Here is a 19,757-nt window from a genome sequence, read left to right on the forward strand (position 1 = left end):
CAAATCACACTAAGAACAAAATTATACGAAAACCGCTATCATGACACACATTCCTATTCAAAATAACTTGAACCGTAAAATGTTGCTATAATAAAAGTTTACAAAAATTTGGGATTTGTTACAAAATATTTATAAACACAGGAACAATATTACTTTGTCTACTGCAAAATAAGTTTTTTTTTAAGTGAAATAACAAGAAATAATTTTGAATAAAGTACGTAGTCAATAGGCGACGTATACAAAGTCAATTACAAACTTCTTTCGAGTTCAACGTTTCGAAAACTTTCAATATTGTTAGTGCATCTTTTGTCTTTCTGTGCTTCCATTGTTATCCCCTTTCAGTGTTTCAGGACTTAAGTTTATCGTTTTTGTGTATTAAATCGAGTTTGAAGTCTGAAAAATGAAGATTATTGGATTTTTTTTTGTATTTATCTTCTGTATGAAATAGAACCGATAATTTGTTACTCATAGTTGGGAATATATCCGCCAACCTGCATTGGAGCAGCGTGATGGATTAGGCTCTAATTCTTCTCCTACATGGCTGGATCAATCAATCACCAATATCAACATTTTCTTTGGAACCCCAAAGCAAAAGAAAAAGCTATTTTCCTTTTGCTTTCTTTATTCAATCTACTCTTTTCATACACATCATCTATAATTAAAGTACTTACAACAATAATATATAAGAAATTTATCTAATATATAAAATTTTCGTGTCGCGGTGTTTGTAGTTAAACTCCTCCGAAACGGTTTGACCGATTCCCATGAAATTTTGTGTGCATATTGGGTAGGTCTGAGAATCGAACAACATCTATTTTTCATACCCAGAAGTTATAAGCGGGGGTTAAGGGGGTTAATAACATATATGGCAAAACAACGTTTGCGGGGTCAGCTAGTTATAGTATTATAGTATAAAATTCATAATAATTAAAAGATTGCTAAAAATGAAATCGAACTAAAGTAACTTTAAAACCGGAGACGTCAGCAGTTTTTCATTCGTTAAGCTGTTCAAACTGTTTCATAGGATGAGTAGTTTGCGCACAAAGCGCAAAATATTTCAACTGAGTGTTCATTTTAAATTGGTAAATTCAGAAGGCAAACGTCTGGTAAATATAATATTTGTATATGGTAGAGCGTGTTAGCAAAATTTCCTTTTGCGGTTCCTCAACGTTACGTGGAAAACGTTTTGGCTTTCAGGCGAATTCATTTCGCAATCTGTAGTGGCATCTACATAACGGTAACTTTACTTAAAACTATAGATGATATTTAAGTCAACCATACGAATCATTACAGCCTATACAGTCCACGGTAAAGCTTTAGATTAGGTAAAACCGAATTTCGGAACCGTGGGGGGAAGGGGGGGGGGGGAGAGGGTGTGGAACGCTACCCCTGGTACCACTGTCACACCTCAGAACCCCATGGTTATGGAGATATCCATGGTTAAAGTTTTGAGGTTAGAAGAAGAATTTCGAAAGTTAGAGGAACGCTTGCCTCCGGCGCTGCGGGAAGTGCAGCCCTTCCGCCCTTGCGTGCAAAAGCGCGCGAACGAATGCGTAGAGGGGCGGCTGAGGCTGGTCGCCGGAGGCCGGCGGGCGAGGGCTGCTTTCCCTCCGCGCCTCCGCGGCACAAAAAAAACACTCTAGGGGTAGGACAGACCAAGACCACGTGGACAGTGGGGTGCTCCGATTCGGTTTTGAGTATTTTTCGAATTTCTAAACCTATATTCTAGCACGCAATGTTACTAATTTTATTAGAATATTATGTCTGAAGCGTTATTTTGTTTAAAAGTGTCGATTTGTCACACAATGCAAACAGTACGAGCTCAAGGGTATTATAATAGCTTTAAATTCTTCTTCTAACCTCAAAACTTTAACCATGGATATCTCCATAACCATGAGGTTTTGAGGTGTGACAGTGTTACCTTGTATAGATTCCCCTACACCCTCCACCCCCAAAAACCCCATAATTCGGTTTTTCTAATTCGGTTTTACCTAGTCTAGATCTTAGCCCAGTCCACTGCTGGACATAGGCCTCCACAAGTTTACGCCAAAAATAACGTGAACTCATGTGTTTTGCCCATAGTCACCACGCTGGGCAGGCGGGTTGGTGACCGCAGTACTGGCTTCTGAAGTTCCAAGGTGGTTGTGAAACTTTGTTATCCCTTAGTCGCCTCTTACGACACCCACGGGAAGGGAGGGGGTGGCTAAATTCTTTAGTGCCGTAGCCCAACAGAAGTAGCCAGCACAACCATACGAATGTGCTTATCAAATTCCTCTACATTTTACCTTGTGACATAAAACTTTGTAATTCATTTCTCAAATAGAGTAATAAGCAGCAAATTAGCTATAATTTAGCATAAATAGACAGCATTCTATTATTGGATCTTAATAAATCCTTTTCACCTGTACGCGTTTATATGTTTGTAACCGACTCCTTTGGACATCATTTAGACTCACTTCAAACGTTCAAATTTCATTTAAAGTTCGTAGACTTATCGAGAACAGATGACAATACACTAATTTGATAAGATTATTTCTTTTTAAATTGATTTATTTACTTATAGAAGCGTGTTTTTTTAAATCGACTTCAAAACAGGAGGAGGTTACTCAATTCGACTGTACTATATATATATATCTCTCTTTTATGAATGTTCGGGGATAACTTCGTCGTTTAATTCTTTTTGTAATTCTTTTTGTTGTCTTATCAAGATAAGGAAACTAGGATCTGATGATGGAATCCCAGAGAAATCGAGGTGAACCGTCGAAAATCGTAGTGATGACTAGTGCGATTGTTAATTTTTTTCGTCTACTTACGTTGTATTACTTGTCGATGTAATTGAAGTCGGTTTAATACCCTATTATAAACTTTAATAATAATATTGTTTTTGAAGTTAAAGACAAAAACAGTAACACAATGCACACGCGTGTGTGCATCTAACACACCTAACACACCTAAATCTTAATTCTGATTTACGAAATTTGTTTTGTGTCATACGTCTTTAAATAAGCTTGAGTAATCTCTGGCTGTTTATCTATACAAATAAATAAAATTGGAGTGTCTTGTAATATTAAAATAACCGCTTTTTACTGAATTCATATGTATGTATACACGGTACATATATCAAAATAACATTTTTTGGATGTTTTGTCTGTCTAACTGTCCGTCTGTCTGTCTATTTATTCCGGCCAATCTCTGAAAAGGCTAAACCGATTTTGAAGGGACTTTCACTGGCAGATAGCTGATGTAATAAGGAGTAACTTAGGCTACTTTTATTTTAGATATTTATTTTATTTTATAACCCTAACTGAACAATAACTTTTTTGTTAATTTTCATGCGGACGAAGTCGCGGGCACAGCTAGTAATATAACATAATTCTAAATTCGATATTAAATTGTACGGCTATATCAACCTGTAATATAATTTTGTGATAGCTGACGTAAGGTTTAAAACAATGCTTTGTATTATTCTGTTTGCTAAATAATATTTCGAACTTGCTAATATCATTATTATGTCAGACTAAAGAAACTTTATCCTCAAAAGAAATAACATTCCACTAAAATGAGAATAGAAATTAAAATTAAGTGCACTACCTAGTAAGCATACCTAAGCATACCCAGTAGCCTAGTAAGAATTTTTAAATAAAAGACATGAGCCATATTGTTGATAATAAACAAGAATTGAAAACTCGGTAGTTTGAAAAATTAAGAAAAGGAACATGACGACGTGTTAGATCAACGGCCACAGCCTTAAGGCCGTTGCGTTATCGGTTACCGTTTCAGCCATACAGATGTTCATGATACAGATGTTGTAGTCTGAGCTTTTGTGCTTGTATATTGTGTGAGTTTCCGAACCAAAAGGAGGAAATTCTACTGGGGACCGTTGAGTGTGAGGTGTATCTATTTTATTTAGTTACTTACTCTTTTAAAAAATATTCATTGATTAATTGATTAAAATATTTAAAATATACCTAATAACGACTAGCCCGTTGGCACAGTTTGTAGTGACCCCGCTTTCTGCACTGGGGGTTATGGGTTCGATTCCAACCCCGAATCTGGGTCTAATATGTTTATCGAAAAATAAATGTAGCTATACCACTCGGCTGTTACCTATAACACAAGCATTAGGTTGCTTACTTCAGGAACAGACGACCGTGTATGTATTGTGTAGATATTTATTTTAATTTTAAAAATCCTCTCTTGAAATTCAAATGTCCCAATAAGACTCCTTTCAACTGGCTCACTTAACTCCTCATCAATAAAACGCAAACGTCCCAGTGCATCGTACTTTTTCCATCGTTTTTTTTATTTCCTTCGATTGAATTTATTTGACGCGCCACTATTCCGACGTCGGTCGGCATCGCTAGATAAAGGAAGTTCCACTTTGCGTCTCTTTATCGTATTTTTAAACCAGAAATAGTTAAAAAAGTATAGTATAATAAGATAGATGGATGTGATTTTAAATGGCTATTTCGTTTTCCTGTTTTGTTATAATATTCTGTTGCTATTTTGTGATATTACTAAAGATCCTTAAATGGTTTCAATTCACAAGTATACAACTAAGATATTATGAGAATTGTTTCGATTGTTGTGTACTGATTTTTTTATCACTGAAAAATTAATTATTATGGTTATATATTATAAATAACCAACCGAACCAATGTCCAGCATTGGACTGTGATAGGCTGAAATGATGATGATGATGATGATAATATAAATAATGTTAGTACTTATTTATGATTGTATTACATTCAAATTAATTCTTTCGTTTTCAAAAGTTAGTTGTGAAATAATCTCATTTTTTTTCTTTGGGTACATCTGAAAGTTATAAAAGCGAAATAGGGTTATATAATGAAAGGTTGATTTCGACAAACTAACCAGTTTTATTGTGGTTTTTTGTATAGACTTTTATTTATTATTCCACTAATCGCACTTTCACTCATTACGGAACGGATTTCCGTCTTCGGTCTTCAGATGAAATGGATTTTTCAGTGTACAAATAAATAGTTTTAACTTAAAGACGTGAAGTTTACTTTTATGTACAAGAAGTGCATAGTTGATATATATATATATATAAATCAGCAGCTGAACAGCTTAAACTCGACAATGGCTGGACCGATTTGGGTGATTTTGATTTTGAAATATTTGTGGAAGTTCAGGTTCAGTTAAGCGGTGAGAAACATAAATAATGATTGATGGAAAATAATAAAAAACGGTGCTGTGTGGCTACGGGTGCTGTGTGGCTACGGCACTAAAGAATTTAGCCACCCCCTCTCTTCCCGTGGGTGTCGTAAGAGGCGACTAAGGGATAACAAGGTTCCACAACCATCTTGGAACTTAAGACGCCGACCGATGGCGGGATAACCATCCAACTGCTAGCTTTGAAATACACAGGCCGAAGACGGGCAGCAGCGTCTTTGGTGCGACAAAGCCAGTACTGCGGTCACCAACCCGCCTGCCCAGCGTGGTGACTATGGGCAAAACACATGAGTTCACGTTATTTTTGACGTAAACTTGTGGAGGCCTATGTCCAGCAGTGGACTGTATAGGCTGTAATGATGAATAAAAAACGACAATTTAATTTTCCATTTTGATGTTCCTAGCTGTTATGCATTTGAAGTCATTTGTCAAAAAAACTGTCACTTGGTTGTCAAATATTTATAGATGCGTTCAGAACGTGTTCTGTCTATATTTTTTTACAAACTTATGTAGGTGATACGAAGTTTACCCGGTCATCTAGTAAACAATAAAAAAACTATACATAATGTATATATGTTACAATTAATTTACATATTCATCACTGTGATTCATCCAGGTAATTCACAAATTAGTCCAGAGAGGACGTGGATTTTAAAGTGGTTTTAATGTTACGTCAAATCTCTTTTGCCATAAAATAATGCATATCACTTGCGGGAACGTTTCCGTTTTACTGAGGTAGGGCTCAATAGGAAATTTAATAATTAAATAGGGAATTAAAATCTGGAGCAACTCGACAGGGGCAGGACTACGACATTACAGAAGATCATAGCCAAATAATACTGCTTTCAAGCAGTGTTGTGTTCCTGTTGGTAAGTAAGGTGATCGGAGCTCCCGGGAGTAATGTGAGCCGCACGCTTGTTTGCCAACCAAGTTATGTTATGTATATATATATATATATATATATATATATATATATATATATATATATATATATATACATATATATATATATAAAACGTATCTAACTACTATTATTTATCAGCGGTTGAGCAGCAAAAAGTCGTTATTTATACAATCAATTACTAACTACTATACTGATTCTACTAACTTATAAAAATATAGTAGAATGTTAACTGTGTCTTATCAGAAACTATCTTGTTTAGTGCCACATCCATATAGGAAAATTGGGTAGTGTGTTCTTGAACCGTTGCATTTTCTACAGTAACTCGAAGAATAACTATAACCATCCCTCTTTTTTATGTTTAGCTCTCCCTTACTACTGTATTGTGCCAGTAACAAAAGCATTAATACCCCCTATGCTGCAAGTATATTAGGAGAGGGTGGAAATTCCTTAACATCCGGAGATACGCTTCTTGATGACTATCCATTTCCATAATAATAGTGAATGGTAGTCAATCCAAAGATCAAGAGAATAACTGCATTTTTTAGGACATATTACTGGACAAGACTACAGTTTGGAAAGCAGTGAAATGTAATACTGCCTCTCTGATTCGACTAGCGTTTTTACGCAGTTTGCAGTGACCCTGCTTTTCGTTCCGAGGAAGTAGGGTCGATTCTCGCCCCTAGTATATATATATGTGTGTATATACATAAGTACTTTTTATTTATATTTATCTATAACAAATATGCAGCTAGCTCAAACAAACAAAACCACGAGACTGCTTATCTTAGGAACATAATTATGACTGAATGTTAAATCAATGTATTTATTTATTTATATCTATAATATAAAAATGAGTCGCTGAATGTGTTGCTAAGCGCAAAACTCGAGAACGGTTGGACCGATTTCGCTAATTCTTTTTTTAAAATATTCCTTGAAGTACGAGGATGGTTCTTACAGAGAGAAAAATTCTAAAAAAAAAAAAATTAAAATTTCCTCAAAAAGTCTAAAAACAACACTTTTCTATACTCCCATACAAAAGATTTGTGATAATACTTAAAAGTCAATTTGAACTTTAATACCATACGATAAAGTTTGTGTTAGGCGATACGAAGTTCGCCGGGTCAGCTAGTTAGTTATAATAACTTTTTGCTAAAATCAAAATCAAAAACAACTGTATTCAAATAGGCCCCATGAGCACTTTTGAATCGTCATTTTACAAATTAAAAATTCAAAAATGATTATTATTTTTGTATAAGTAAAGCTACCACGGATTCGGAATATAAATTCTGCAGAAAGGAATCGGCAAGAAACTCCGCAGTAGTAACTGCTTGCTACTACTTACTAGTAACTGCTTTTGAAAATAATATATAAACTGTTAGAAGATATGTTAGCCCAATCGAAATGCCCAAGCGAATGATCTGCTGATTGTTTGAACTCCATGTATTTTAGATGCTGTGAAATACAATATGAAGTGCACGCAATTTGCAGAATTTTGTCCATTACATCGTTTAGTCGGCAGCCCATTTGTAGCGAACGTATGATCCACCTTATCAAGCTTGTGGTATGACTTAGTTTGAATTTATGTTCAGATTCCAATTAAGAGTCTGTGAAATCATCAGCAACACATACGCGCATTTCAGCCAGTAGGACAGGTAATTTCTTCTCCATTTACATTGTAGTTTATCAACAACCCCTCTGGTGTAATAGTGCGAGTAGTCGCCTAGAGCACCAACGGTTTGCGGGTTCGATTCCCGCTTGTGATGGTTATTTGTATTCCAGATATTTCTTTCCAGTTGGATGTCTGTCCTTGTGTGTCTCCTCGTGCTTCGGAGAGCACGTTGAGCTGTCGGTCCCGGTTGTTATCATAAATGCCTGATAGCAACATGATACATGGAGAAAAAAGCATATACCAGGCTGAATGTTATATTTATTGCTGTTTAATTGTGGGTTATATTTCCTAATATGGGTAACGATCGCTATTAGGTATCTATAATGATAATTGGGTTAACGTGTTTTCCTAATTTGTTGGATCCAAGGCAAAAACAAATATTTGTACAAATAAGACATACATTACATAGTCCTATACAGTCCACTGCTGGACATAGGCCTCCACAAGTTTACGCCAAAATGACGTGAACCCATGTGTTTTGCCCATAGACACCACGCTGGGTAGGCGGGTTGGTGACCGCAGTACTGGCTTTGTCGCACCGAAGACGCTGCTACAAATAAGAAAATCTACCTTAAATGGGAACCAAACTAGCAATGGTAGAATTTAAGTGGACTATTTTACCACTAGCGTAGAACGGTTAGTGTTGCAATCGATGCATATTTCGAGTCTAAAGAAATAACTCAAAAAAACAATCATAGACCATTTTAAATGTTCCATTAACGTCAAACATTTCATTGCTATATAGAAACATTTCAAGCGAAGAAATCTATGGACGTATGAATTGAATATCGGTTGCAAATAAAAAAAATACTCTACTTTTTCGTACTATTTCACTTTTCAAAGCCACGAGCTGTGAAGTCGTATATCTGAAGCCGACATTATATGTACATATATTTAAATGTATGTTCGGTTTTGTTGCAACATTGTTTTTATGTGTATAAATAGTTAGACGTAGTTATTTTTCCGAATTTTTCTACAAGAATTATGTGTGTGGGTCTTCCTGACAGGCTCGAGGGTCTGTCCGGGTACGGGCTTCGAGGCTGCCCTCTTTACCCGGGCTTTCATCACCGGGGCTTCGCCTCCGGGGTCACCTTATTTCGGCCCTATTGGGCCAGGATCACAGTGCCCTTGGGGTCTTTCCTCGAATTATTAATATAATCTTAGAATCTTAAAGAAATCTTAGAATTATTAATACAAATCTTCTAACTTAAAAAGGCAGTCAATTATATGAGGATATATATAAGTACTATATGCTATCCGCACTGAAAAAGTGTGGTAGATTAAGCACCGATCCTTCTCCTACATGGAAAAAAAGTCTATGCCCAGCAGTGGGATTTTACAGCTGAATCAGCTATTAGTCAATAATCAGTCACTCAGTATATAAGTACATAAGTCAATATTAACGTAATATATATGTAGATACATAAATATTGTATCACTAAATCATTATATATCAAAACGTAAAATATTGTTGAAATTACAGCGTCAAAAAGGTATTGTTAAATTTTTATATTTTATGTAATACTAAATAATTAATCTATATAAAGAAATAAAATTGGAGTGTCTGTTGACGTCTGTGTACAAACAGACACTCCAATTTTATTTATTTGTATAGATGAATGTAAGTGACATCGCTCTGGTATAGTGGTACGCGTACCGTATTGTCACACCAGCGATTGCAGCTTTGTTCCCGTTCGGGGTGGATATTTAATAATAATAATAATAATATAATTTTATGGTCTACAATAAATAATAATATTATTTATTGTAGACCATTAAAAGAAACAACAAAACAATAACATAAAATGAAAGATGTACAAAAACAAATGACATTAGTATGGGCGTCACAGACTCACAGTATAAATGACAAAAATAAAATTTTAAAAATTTTATAATCATTTTCATATGATAATTTTATAACTGTCAAAAGGAAAATAACGATTATTTTTATTTTTATTCATAAAATCAGACATACTCGTATATTGTTTCATAGGGGCATAAAAACCATAAACCCTGCAACACATTTTATCACTTGAAATACAACCATGTACGTTTTTTATTCAAAATCGAGTAAAACTTTACAAAACTAACAGCATTCGGAATTTATGCGCTCACTAAAATAGTTTATATGGTTTTGAAACGCGCAGTAAAATGTGTGAAGTGGTAACAGCCTTGAGAATTAACTTCTAAACTCACGTAACTGTCTTCAACTTGAATTCGCTATAAATTTAAATGAAAATTAAATGAAGATACAAACATATAATTGTTTATTTAGGACAGCCAACAAGAACAAACATTCTGCATTTAAGTAACACGTGAGTAGTCTTACGGCCAGTCTCAATATTCTATATATCTCTCTTTGCTGGCTACGGCAGTAAAGAGTATAGCCACCCCATCTCTTCCCGTGGGTGTCGTAAGAGGAGACTAAGGGATAACACAGTTCCACTACTACCTTGGAACTTATAAAGCCGACTGATCGTGGGATAACCAACCAACTGCTGGCTTTTATTATTATATTATTAGACCGTCATCGGTCGGCTTTTTAAGTTCCAAGCTGTTAGTGGAACTGTGTTATCCCTTAGTCGCCTCTTACGACACCCACGGGAAGAGAGGGCGTGGCTATATTCTTGGAAATCTTAGATTTAAATTACATCTAATACTTCGGTCAAATTACTTTGAATCGGTCTAAAAATGTGTTTGCTCGCAAACGAAAAAAAAAACCGTCTTTAATACATCGACCTGTCCACCATTGAGTTATATTTCATTGACCATCGCCTTCTTAATACAAATCTCGATTAAATATAAATGGAAGATGACAAGCACCACCTTTCGATTAAAAAAGAGACATCGAAATCGGTCCATTAAATAAAAAGTTATGAGGTGATATAACGAATATTTTTAAATTGAGAACCTCCCCCTATTTTGAAGTCGGTTAAAAAACACCTACGATCCCGTGTTTGAATCTTGCGCAGGGTGTAATATATTTGTATTTATACGAGTATTTATTTCCTGTGATTGGAGTCATTTAAAATAGAAGCTGTCTTTATGAGTCTTCGCACCGTGACTGAACGAGAACGTAAATTATTAATTATATTTATTAAAAACGAGTTCAATGTACATCGACAAGTAATATAATGAGTTCATTAACGTAGTCGAAGTAACTTTTTTATTTATTTAAATCTTAATTACATAAAATTACAATGATACTCTCCAAAAATCGCGTAATTTGTCCGGAGTATTAAGTTTGAATACAGTTCGTTTAAGCATTAACAATATCATCATCATCATCATTATCATCATTTCAGCCTATCATAGTCCACTGCTGGACATAGGCCTCCACAAGTTCACGACAAAAATGGCGTAAACTCATGTGTTTTACCCATAGTCACCACGCGGGGCAGGCGGGTTGGTGACCGCAGAGCTGACTTTGTCGCACCGACGACGCTGTGCTTCGGCCTGTGTATTTCAAAGCCAGCAGTTGGATGGTTATCCCGCCATCGGTCGGTTTTTTAACTTCCAAGGTAGTAGTGGAACTGTGTTATCCCTTAGTCGCCTCTTACGACGTCCACGGGAAGAGAGGGGGTGGCTATATTCTTTGCTGCCGTAACCACACAGCATGGATCATACGTTTGCTACAAACGGGCTGTCGACTAAACGATGTAATTTATAAATAGCTTTGTAATTTACTATTAGGATCGCATATTGTTGAATTTTATCTTATGTGAGCAGTGTTTGTTAGCAATAAAATTTATTTTATTTTATTCATTTGTTAAAAAAAAATGTCAGGTAAATTTACTTAATTACTAGAATTAATACACCTAGTAAAAATATATGAGTTTGCATGCATAAAATAAAGTGAAATTCACAACCTCTCTCTGTTTTGAAGTCAGTTAAAATGTAACCGTTCAATCTACCAAGATTTGTCACTAAATATTATAAACAAGGCATTTTTTCTGAAACAGACTCTCTCGTAATATTTTTCTTCCATCACAATATGAATTATTGAGCAAATTCAGGTAACTTTTAGGTTTAAGACCAGTACCTAACCTATATGTTCTATCCACTAGGCCATCTTCGTTCTTACCGCTAAGTAGCTCCAGCAATATAACGATTTATAACGGTTTTCACGGTATGGAAGTTTTTACATAAATTTTTATAACAAGTTTAACATTTATGTACGAACATAATTCTCTAACGAGCTATTTTATCGGTTAACATTGTTATACTTTAGTAAGTATAAATTTAATTTACAAAGTTGTTCATCTTTTCATATATTTATAATTTTGTTATAACGGCTTTGTTCTCAAAAAATACTATAAAAAATCTATCTTAGATTTTCGCGTCATTCATTCACATATCAGTAAGTAGGTACGAGCTGTTTTCACGGAATATAATATGTGTATATAATTATGTTACAGATACACATATACTATGATATTGAAAAAAATAAAAAAATAAAAAATAAAAAAATAAAAATTAAAATAACTCACACAAAACACTATATAATGTTAACTATATAACAGTCTGTCAAAATTTTAACACTAATGATTGATTCATTGATTGATAGTTTTAATGACCACTAATTACTATTATTATAATTAAGTTTGCTCGCAGACGATAATAAAACTGACTTTAATTATATCGACAAGTAATACGATGTAAGTAGAGGCAAAATAGTCAAGTAAATCCGTGTTATCAAAGATTAGTCAAATAGTAGCTCTCAGATCTTGATCAAATTTAAATGAGACCAAAAAAAGCACCAGCTTTCGAATAAAATAAGAATCATCAAAATTATTTATAAATAATAAACTGCTCTTCCCCACTAGTGGATAATATAGCTCACCACGTTATAGTAGATCTGACCGCGTAACATTATTTCATCGATAGTCCGAAACGAAGTAGTTTTTCTGAATTCCAATAGATGGCGTCGCGGTAACGACGCGTACGCACCGTCACATAAATATGCATTAGCAAAAATTACTCATTATATCTCAATCAAATTTTAATGACATTATAAGACAAGATCAGCTTTTAATTAAAATAAAAGTCATCAAAAACGGTATACCCAAAGAAAAGTTTTGCGGTACAATACAAAGTAAGTCGACGAAAAAATAGTCAAGCAAATAAGAATTATTAGATATAGCTCGAAAAGTACTTGTTAGATCTCAATTAAATTTAAATGGGGCTATATGACACGCACCACCTTTTGATTAATTTTTTTTTTTATCCAAATCGGTCCACCCAGTCAAAAGTTCCGGGGTAACACATTCATAAGAAAACCAGTCGCACTGAGAACCTCCTCCTTTTTGGAGGTCGATAAAAACATCGAAACGATTATCGGTTTCAAAAAGCTAACCGCAACATCAATCTCTAAATACGTTACAGTGTGATCAATAATTACTATGTAAACACAGAGCACATACATACACATGCTCTTACGCATATAATCGTAATAAAAATTAAAATAATAAATTGTATTATAATATAAAAACATACTCAAGACACATCCAGTAAATCTCGCTCGTCGCGTCTGCCTCTGACGTCTCTAAGATAGGCATCACTTGTACTAGCTATAAATCATAACAAACAATTCGATATCGCGAAAGAGGGCGTGTGGATATTAATATTATCATGCCTTTTATATTTCAATTGAAGTTCTCGAGTTTTGTCGCGCGAAAGATTTTTATGAGAGAGGTGTTTTTCTTACTTCTGACTAAGCTTCTTTTTATACAACTAGGTCGGCAAACAAGTGTACAACACACTTACAGTATCAGAAACATCGTAAACTCATTGCTGACCCCCCCCCCCCCAGGAGCTCTGGTCACCTTACTCACCTTAGGAACACAAAGCGGTATTCTTTAGCAATGATCTTCGGTTCCCCAGTCGGACTGCTCCAGATTTGAGCAGGACATTTCCTGCCTTGCCTCAGTTAAATTAGCTGTCTGTAGCGTTCAGAGTTTCTAAAACACATGAAATCTTTTGCTGTTTTACCTTTGTTTATTTTGATTGCTTTAATGTGATACTATATTGTGTTATTTAGTAAAAAGTGTTTTTCAATTATGGTCTTTAAAATCTAATCTGTATTTTCTGAGTTTTGAGATTATTACACAAAAATATTTGTCTAATACATTTTTTTAGAAATACATTTTTGTACAAATAGTTTAAAGTAAATGAATTTTGTAGAAATCGAATAAATAACAATGATATTTAATAAAAACCAAATAAAAGTAATCGAGGTATTAATACTAATAAATTGTAATTATTATAAGTTGAAAGTTGGTTTGTTTAAGCGCGCTAATCTCGGGGACTACGGGTTTGAATTGATTGAAACTATTTTTTTTCTTGGATAGCCTATTTACCGTGGAAACATGTAGATTATTTTTCCTAAAATCAACGCATCTGAAACCGAGGAGCATAACTATTCATTTAATAAAACATACGGTTCATACTTCCTCATGTGTATTTATAAACATACATATATAATATCGAATTCTATTTGTATTCCAGTATATATTTCGCTCGTGATTGTTAAGATCAAACAAACAGCAAATTCCTTATGATATTAGATAAATATGGTACCCGTAAATCATGTTATGATAAATACGCTCCTACACGTTCAATACATTGTTGCAGTGATACTTTTAGTATATTGAACAAGAAATCTTGTTCGATTCCGATTTGTAAAAGTTTTTTGAGAACTAAGCTTGCTTTTCAAATTCTGCTCATCCAAAGTATAAACAGCGTCACGATTTAAGCGCACATTATAGGATTTTTCTATTAGTAACTAAATATAACGAGAATTTTCAGTTGATCAATTATTTATAACTCTATTTCTTGAAAAAATAAATGTGAAATGTGAAAATTTCTTCAAATGTTTTGATAGAAAGCAATTGTCTGTGTCAGCCCAGATACGTGAAAATAGTTCACTCCTTACAAAATATTACTTTGATATTTTATATTTGTCTCTTTTTTGTAAGACTTAGAAAGAGCGAGCGAGAGAGTTTCACACGATTTCACTTTCTATAATTTTTTTCCATACTACAGCTCTTACACCTACAGTGTTACTCAAGAAATAAACTTCAATTCACGTTATTTTTGGCGTAAACTTTTGGAGGCCTATGTCCAGCAGTGGACTGTATAGGCTGTAATGAGTAATGAGAGTCTCATTATGCAGGTCCAACTTGCGACTATAGTAGTACCTCAAGAAATATTACCGTGATATTTTAAAGTATATTTATCGCTTTCTCGCAAGAAAACGTTTCGCGATAAAACGCTAGCGTTAGTTTTCCATAATATTTCACTCCCCATATTTGTTTCGTAGCCTTATATCGTTTTTTAAGGAGTTAACTCCTAAAAGAAACTTACAATGTGCGCTCAGACTCACGCTGCAACAGATCTCAGCTCAGCAACATTTATTACGTGTTGCTCGCTCTGTTTACGATTGTATGCGCCGTGAATCCGAGGTGCATTATCTTGAAACATAAAACGGATCAGTTTGGCACAGATCTTAAGAACATTTAACGATGCGATGAAATATCGTTTTAATGGGTTTATATTTTGTCTCGGGCTCATAATGGATTTGCATTCCGATCATATTAATATTAAATTATATTTGGAATTATATTTTTGAATTTTATGTAGGTATTTTTTTATATATTATTATAAAATATATAATGAAGTAAAATAACCGCTCTGGTGTAGTTGTTGTTGATTCTCGCTCGGGATGGATTTTTACAAAATCAAAATCAAAAATAGCTTTATTCAAGTAGGCTCCAAGAGCACGTTCGAATGGTCATTTTACAAATTAAAACTTTAAAAACAAATTATTATTTTTGTAAAAGTGAAGCAACCACCGATTCGGAAATTTTTACAAATATTATTATCATTTGTACAAATATTTAATTTCGGTTTGGGTGTCTGTCCTTACTGGTCTTCCTACCATGCCTCGGAGAGCATGTAAGCCGTCGGTGCCGGCTGTTGTCATATACACCCGATAGCGATCGTTACTCATAGTAGGAAATGTATTCGCCAGTGGAGCAGCGAGGTTATTAAGCTCTGAACTTTCTCCAATATGGAGAAAGAGGCCTATGCCCAACTGTGAGATGTTACAGATTGAATTGTGATGGAAGGAAGTAGGTATGGTCACATTTAAACCTTTCATACCATTCTATACCTACGAGTATGTATCGTAGGAATGGAATTGTTCTGAGGGTATGAAAAAAACTTAACATATACAATGTTAAGACTATTTTTAAGTTACTAATTATCTCGGAAATTACTTGTTGACTTCCTGACAGGGCTTTGCATTTATATGTATTTTATTAAAAAATTGACAGAATTTATTTTAGAAAAGTCTCTTTTGTGTTTTCTGCTGGATTCTCATTAGAAAATTCGTAATTAAAATTAATGCCTAAGTGACGATACCAAAAGTGCTCAAAGAAGCCCACTTAAAGTAACTTATACATAATTTATATAAAATATACTATGATCGGTATAAAAAGACTTGACCATCACCACAAATGTATGCCAACTCACGATGCTTGTGGCGCCAAGGCGTGTAGAAGGCCAAACAAATAAACGCACTAACATTTACATAACAGTAGAGATTTTCTGCTGAATTACTGTGAATGGGAGGAATTTTAGTGATTGTCATTTTTATTTTCATCCTAATAAAGATTTAATGTTTTTGTTCGTGTCATTTATGATTAGGAGTTAAAATACCTCATTCTATCTTTATTAATTAGTACTATTGATTTTAAAGATACTATAGAGGTGCCTAGACCACGCGATTGAAGTAAAACTTCTGCACAATATTTCTGCATTGTATTTTAGATATACGAAACGTAACTGGCTAGGAGAGAAAGAGAGAAAGAAAATGTGTGCTCCCACCTGTCTCTCTTGTTCCGTTCACCTCACCCGATCACACTTTACGTAATGACCTTGACACGCATTCTGTTAACGCCTTGCAAGTGTGTGTCACACACACATTTGCATACGTCGACTGGTTCATCGGACGCGTCCGCTGCGGCGACCCGCTCACTTCATTCTCGTTGACGATTGATTGACACACGTTTATGTATCTTATTTATACTTGCTCATTTAATTGTATTACTGTTGATATCGAGTTTAAATACTACAACAAACGAGCACCCACCAACGCAGACGACCAATTCCATACACATTCACCAGCTTGCTACCCAAGTCAAGCGTTCGTAAAAAAGTTTTACTTCAAAAATACAATCAAATTGAAAACTTTCTCCTTTTTTGGAAGTCGTTTAAAAATGGGATCTAATGGAAGTTGAAATGTTCAGTAATTAACTTAAACTTAACCGGACTAGGCGCAGTTAGTAGTTGCCTTGCTTTTTGCTCCAGGGGTTGTGGTTGACTCTGTCTAATATTTATATTTATATATACTTACATTTATAGATATTTATACTGTATGGCTACGGTACTAAAGAATATAGCCACACCCTCTCTTCCCGTGGGTGTCGTAAGAGGCGACTAAGGGATAACATAGTTCCGCTACCACCTTGGAATTTGAAAAGCCGACCGATGGCGGGATAACCATCCAACTGCTGACTTTGAAATATACAGGCCGAAGACGGGCAGCAGCGTCTTCGGTGCGACAAAGCCAGCCCTGCGGTCACCAACCCGCCTGCCCAGCGTGGTGACTATGGGCAAAATACATGAGTTCACGCTATTTTTGGCGTAAACTTGTGGAGGCCTATGTCCAGTAGTGGACTGTACAGGCTGTAATGATGACATTTATAGAAAAAAATATTAGCTACAACATCAGCCAGTCTACAAAGTCAGCTGATAACTGTAACACAAGCTAATATTAAGTTACTTAGCTTTGGAACACACGACGATGTGTTTACGTTCAAAATATTTATTAATAAAATTTATTTAAAATGCCCATTATATAAATTCGTATTTTAATTAATATAATTTGTATATTGTTCCAGGCTGTGGATTACCTCAAGAAGAGAACGCCAGCGCGCGCGGCACTTATGATAGCCGCGGTCTGGCTCATGAGCGCGCTGGTCTGCATTCCACCCTTACTGGGCTGGAGGGTCACGAGACCGCCCGAGCAGTTCCCACAATGCAAGGTAAGACCTTTCAAATATAATTTAGGTATGCAATATCATTTTTTCTAACTCTGAATATAATTAGTTCAACAGTATCAATATTGATGTAGGTTTTATAAATTTTGGCAAACGTTTAAGGCAATTTTTCGACATGTCATCATATACATTTTACTTAATTAGGGATAAAATTCAGAATCAAATTCATTCTCATATTCATACTAAAACGATATAAAAACTTTTTTCCTCTATCCAAGGAATCAAATTTAAAAAAAAATTATCATATTTTTTATATTAAGGCTTAATGCCTACGTCGTATTTCGTTTGCAAAAATTAAAACACAAAATCATAGTATTTAACTGCGCACTAATTTAACACATAGAAACAACAAATTACTAATGCCATGGTCAAAGTTATTGTACAGTTATTACGATAAGTTTTGATCGTAATTACACAACCTCTCAATTAATAGGTACCTAACCGTATTGAATAACAAGCCTTAGTATATAAAAATATTAGTAAACCACTCCATTGTTAGTAGGTACAAGTAAAAACAGTCATTCGAATCCACATTAAGGATTACACAAAACCAATTACCGTACACGGATTAATGTTAAAATAAATTAATAAATCTGATTTATTTTGGTTTATATTAAAATTTATACATAATTTAAAATATTCGTTTGCACCGAAAAATTTAATAAATTCAAAAACCTTTGTGGGTTCTCATCGAATTTCGACAAACTAGAATATGTTTTGTTTGTATTTCTGTATTTAATATAACTGTGCTTGATATTATTTATTTAAGCAACGGCTACTTATGCAGCTAGTCTAGCTAGTTGATAGAAGGAAGTTATAGGCTATCGCCATCAGCTATATATATCTAGATATGCGCGTGTTTGTTTAACTTTGATTTGGTGGTCGTAATTGATCATCATTTCGATAAATTTATTTTATCAATATATAAATAAAATAAATAAGTTTAGAGTCAGTCAGTCAGTCAGTCAGTTAAGTCTATTGCAGTCCACTGCTGGATATAGGCCTACTCAGGTTCGTGCCAGACATCCCGGTTTTCCGCGATCCTCATCCAGCCTACACCGGCAATCTTATAAGCTTAGAGATTAGATTTAAAATATTTCAAATAAGATTCTTAAATGTCTATATATAACGAGCTGATTCATTACCGCACTTAAGTGTAAGCACGTACGTTTGAAATGAAATCGTAAATTTTGCGAAAATGAGAAATTGCGTTCTCCAACTTCTCACTTAGTTTAGAGAAAATATTTAAAAAAAAATACATTTTATTTCAAATGGCGTGTAAGGGGCAACGATTTTGACGTAATTTATTTTCGGGAACAAAATTGCCCTAATGCGTATATACGTCTAAGTCAGTTACAAAGTAAATTGGATTACGCGAACGATTTGTGGTGCAAAAGCGAGGGATTTATTAAAAATTATAATTCGAATTTCTATTAATAATAAATGGATGAAATGTGTATCAAGATCAAGATCATCTAGAATATGCTTCTGTTACATGGAATCCGCAATATGACAAATATAAGCATATGCTTCAAAGTATTCAAGATAAATTCTGTAAGCTACTCAAATATAAGCTTAAGACATCTCCGCCTAGAACATTAATAGCCCTTGAAGCTCGGCGTGAACACCGTGATATCATTTTTCTGTATAAGATTTTAAATAACCAAATCGATTCACCATATTTATTAAATGAAATATCCTTCAATTGTCCTAAATATAATCCGCGATCAAACCGAACTTACACATTTGCTATTCCATTCTGCAGAACCAATTATGCTTTGAATCGATTTGTCGTTAGGGCCTGCAGACTGTATAATAATAATTATAATATGCTAGACATTTTTCACTTAAAACCTAATATATT

At 34.5% G+C, this 19,757-nt stretch overlaps 1 protein-coding gene across 1 annotated transcript in view; it reads left to right on the forward strand.

Moving 5' to 3' along the window:
- The window catches only part of LOC123664918 (alpha-2C adrenergic receptor-like), a 100,292-nt gene extending 82,366 nt beyond the window's left edge, over window positions 1-17,926 (forward strand). The window contains exon 2 of the mRNA XM_045599287.1: window positions 17,735-17,926. Within this exon, the coding sequence (XP_045455243.1) occupies window positions 17,735-17,926 (192 nt within the window). The remainder of the gene's footprint in view (window positions 1-17,734) is intronic.
- Window positions 17,927-19,757: the final 1,831 nt, after the last annotated feature.

This window comes from Melitaea cinxia, chromosome 23, assembly GCF_905220565.1.
Source record: "Melitaea cinxia chromosome 23, ilMelCinx1.1, whole genome shotgun sequence".
NCBI lineage: Eukaryota > Metazoa > Arthropoda > Insecta > Lepidoptera > Nymphalidae > Melitaea > Melitaea cinxia.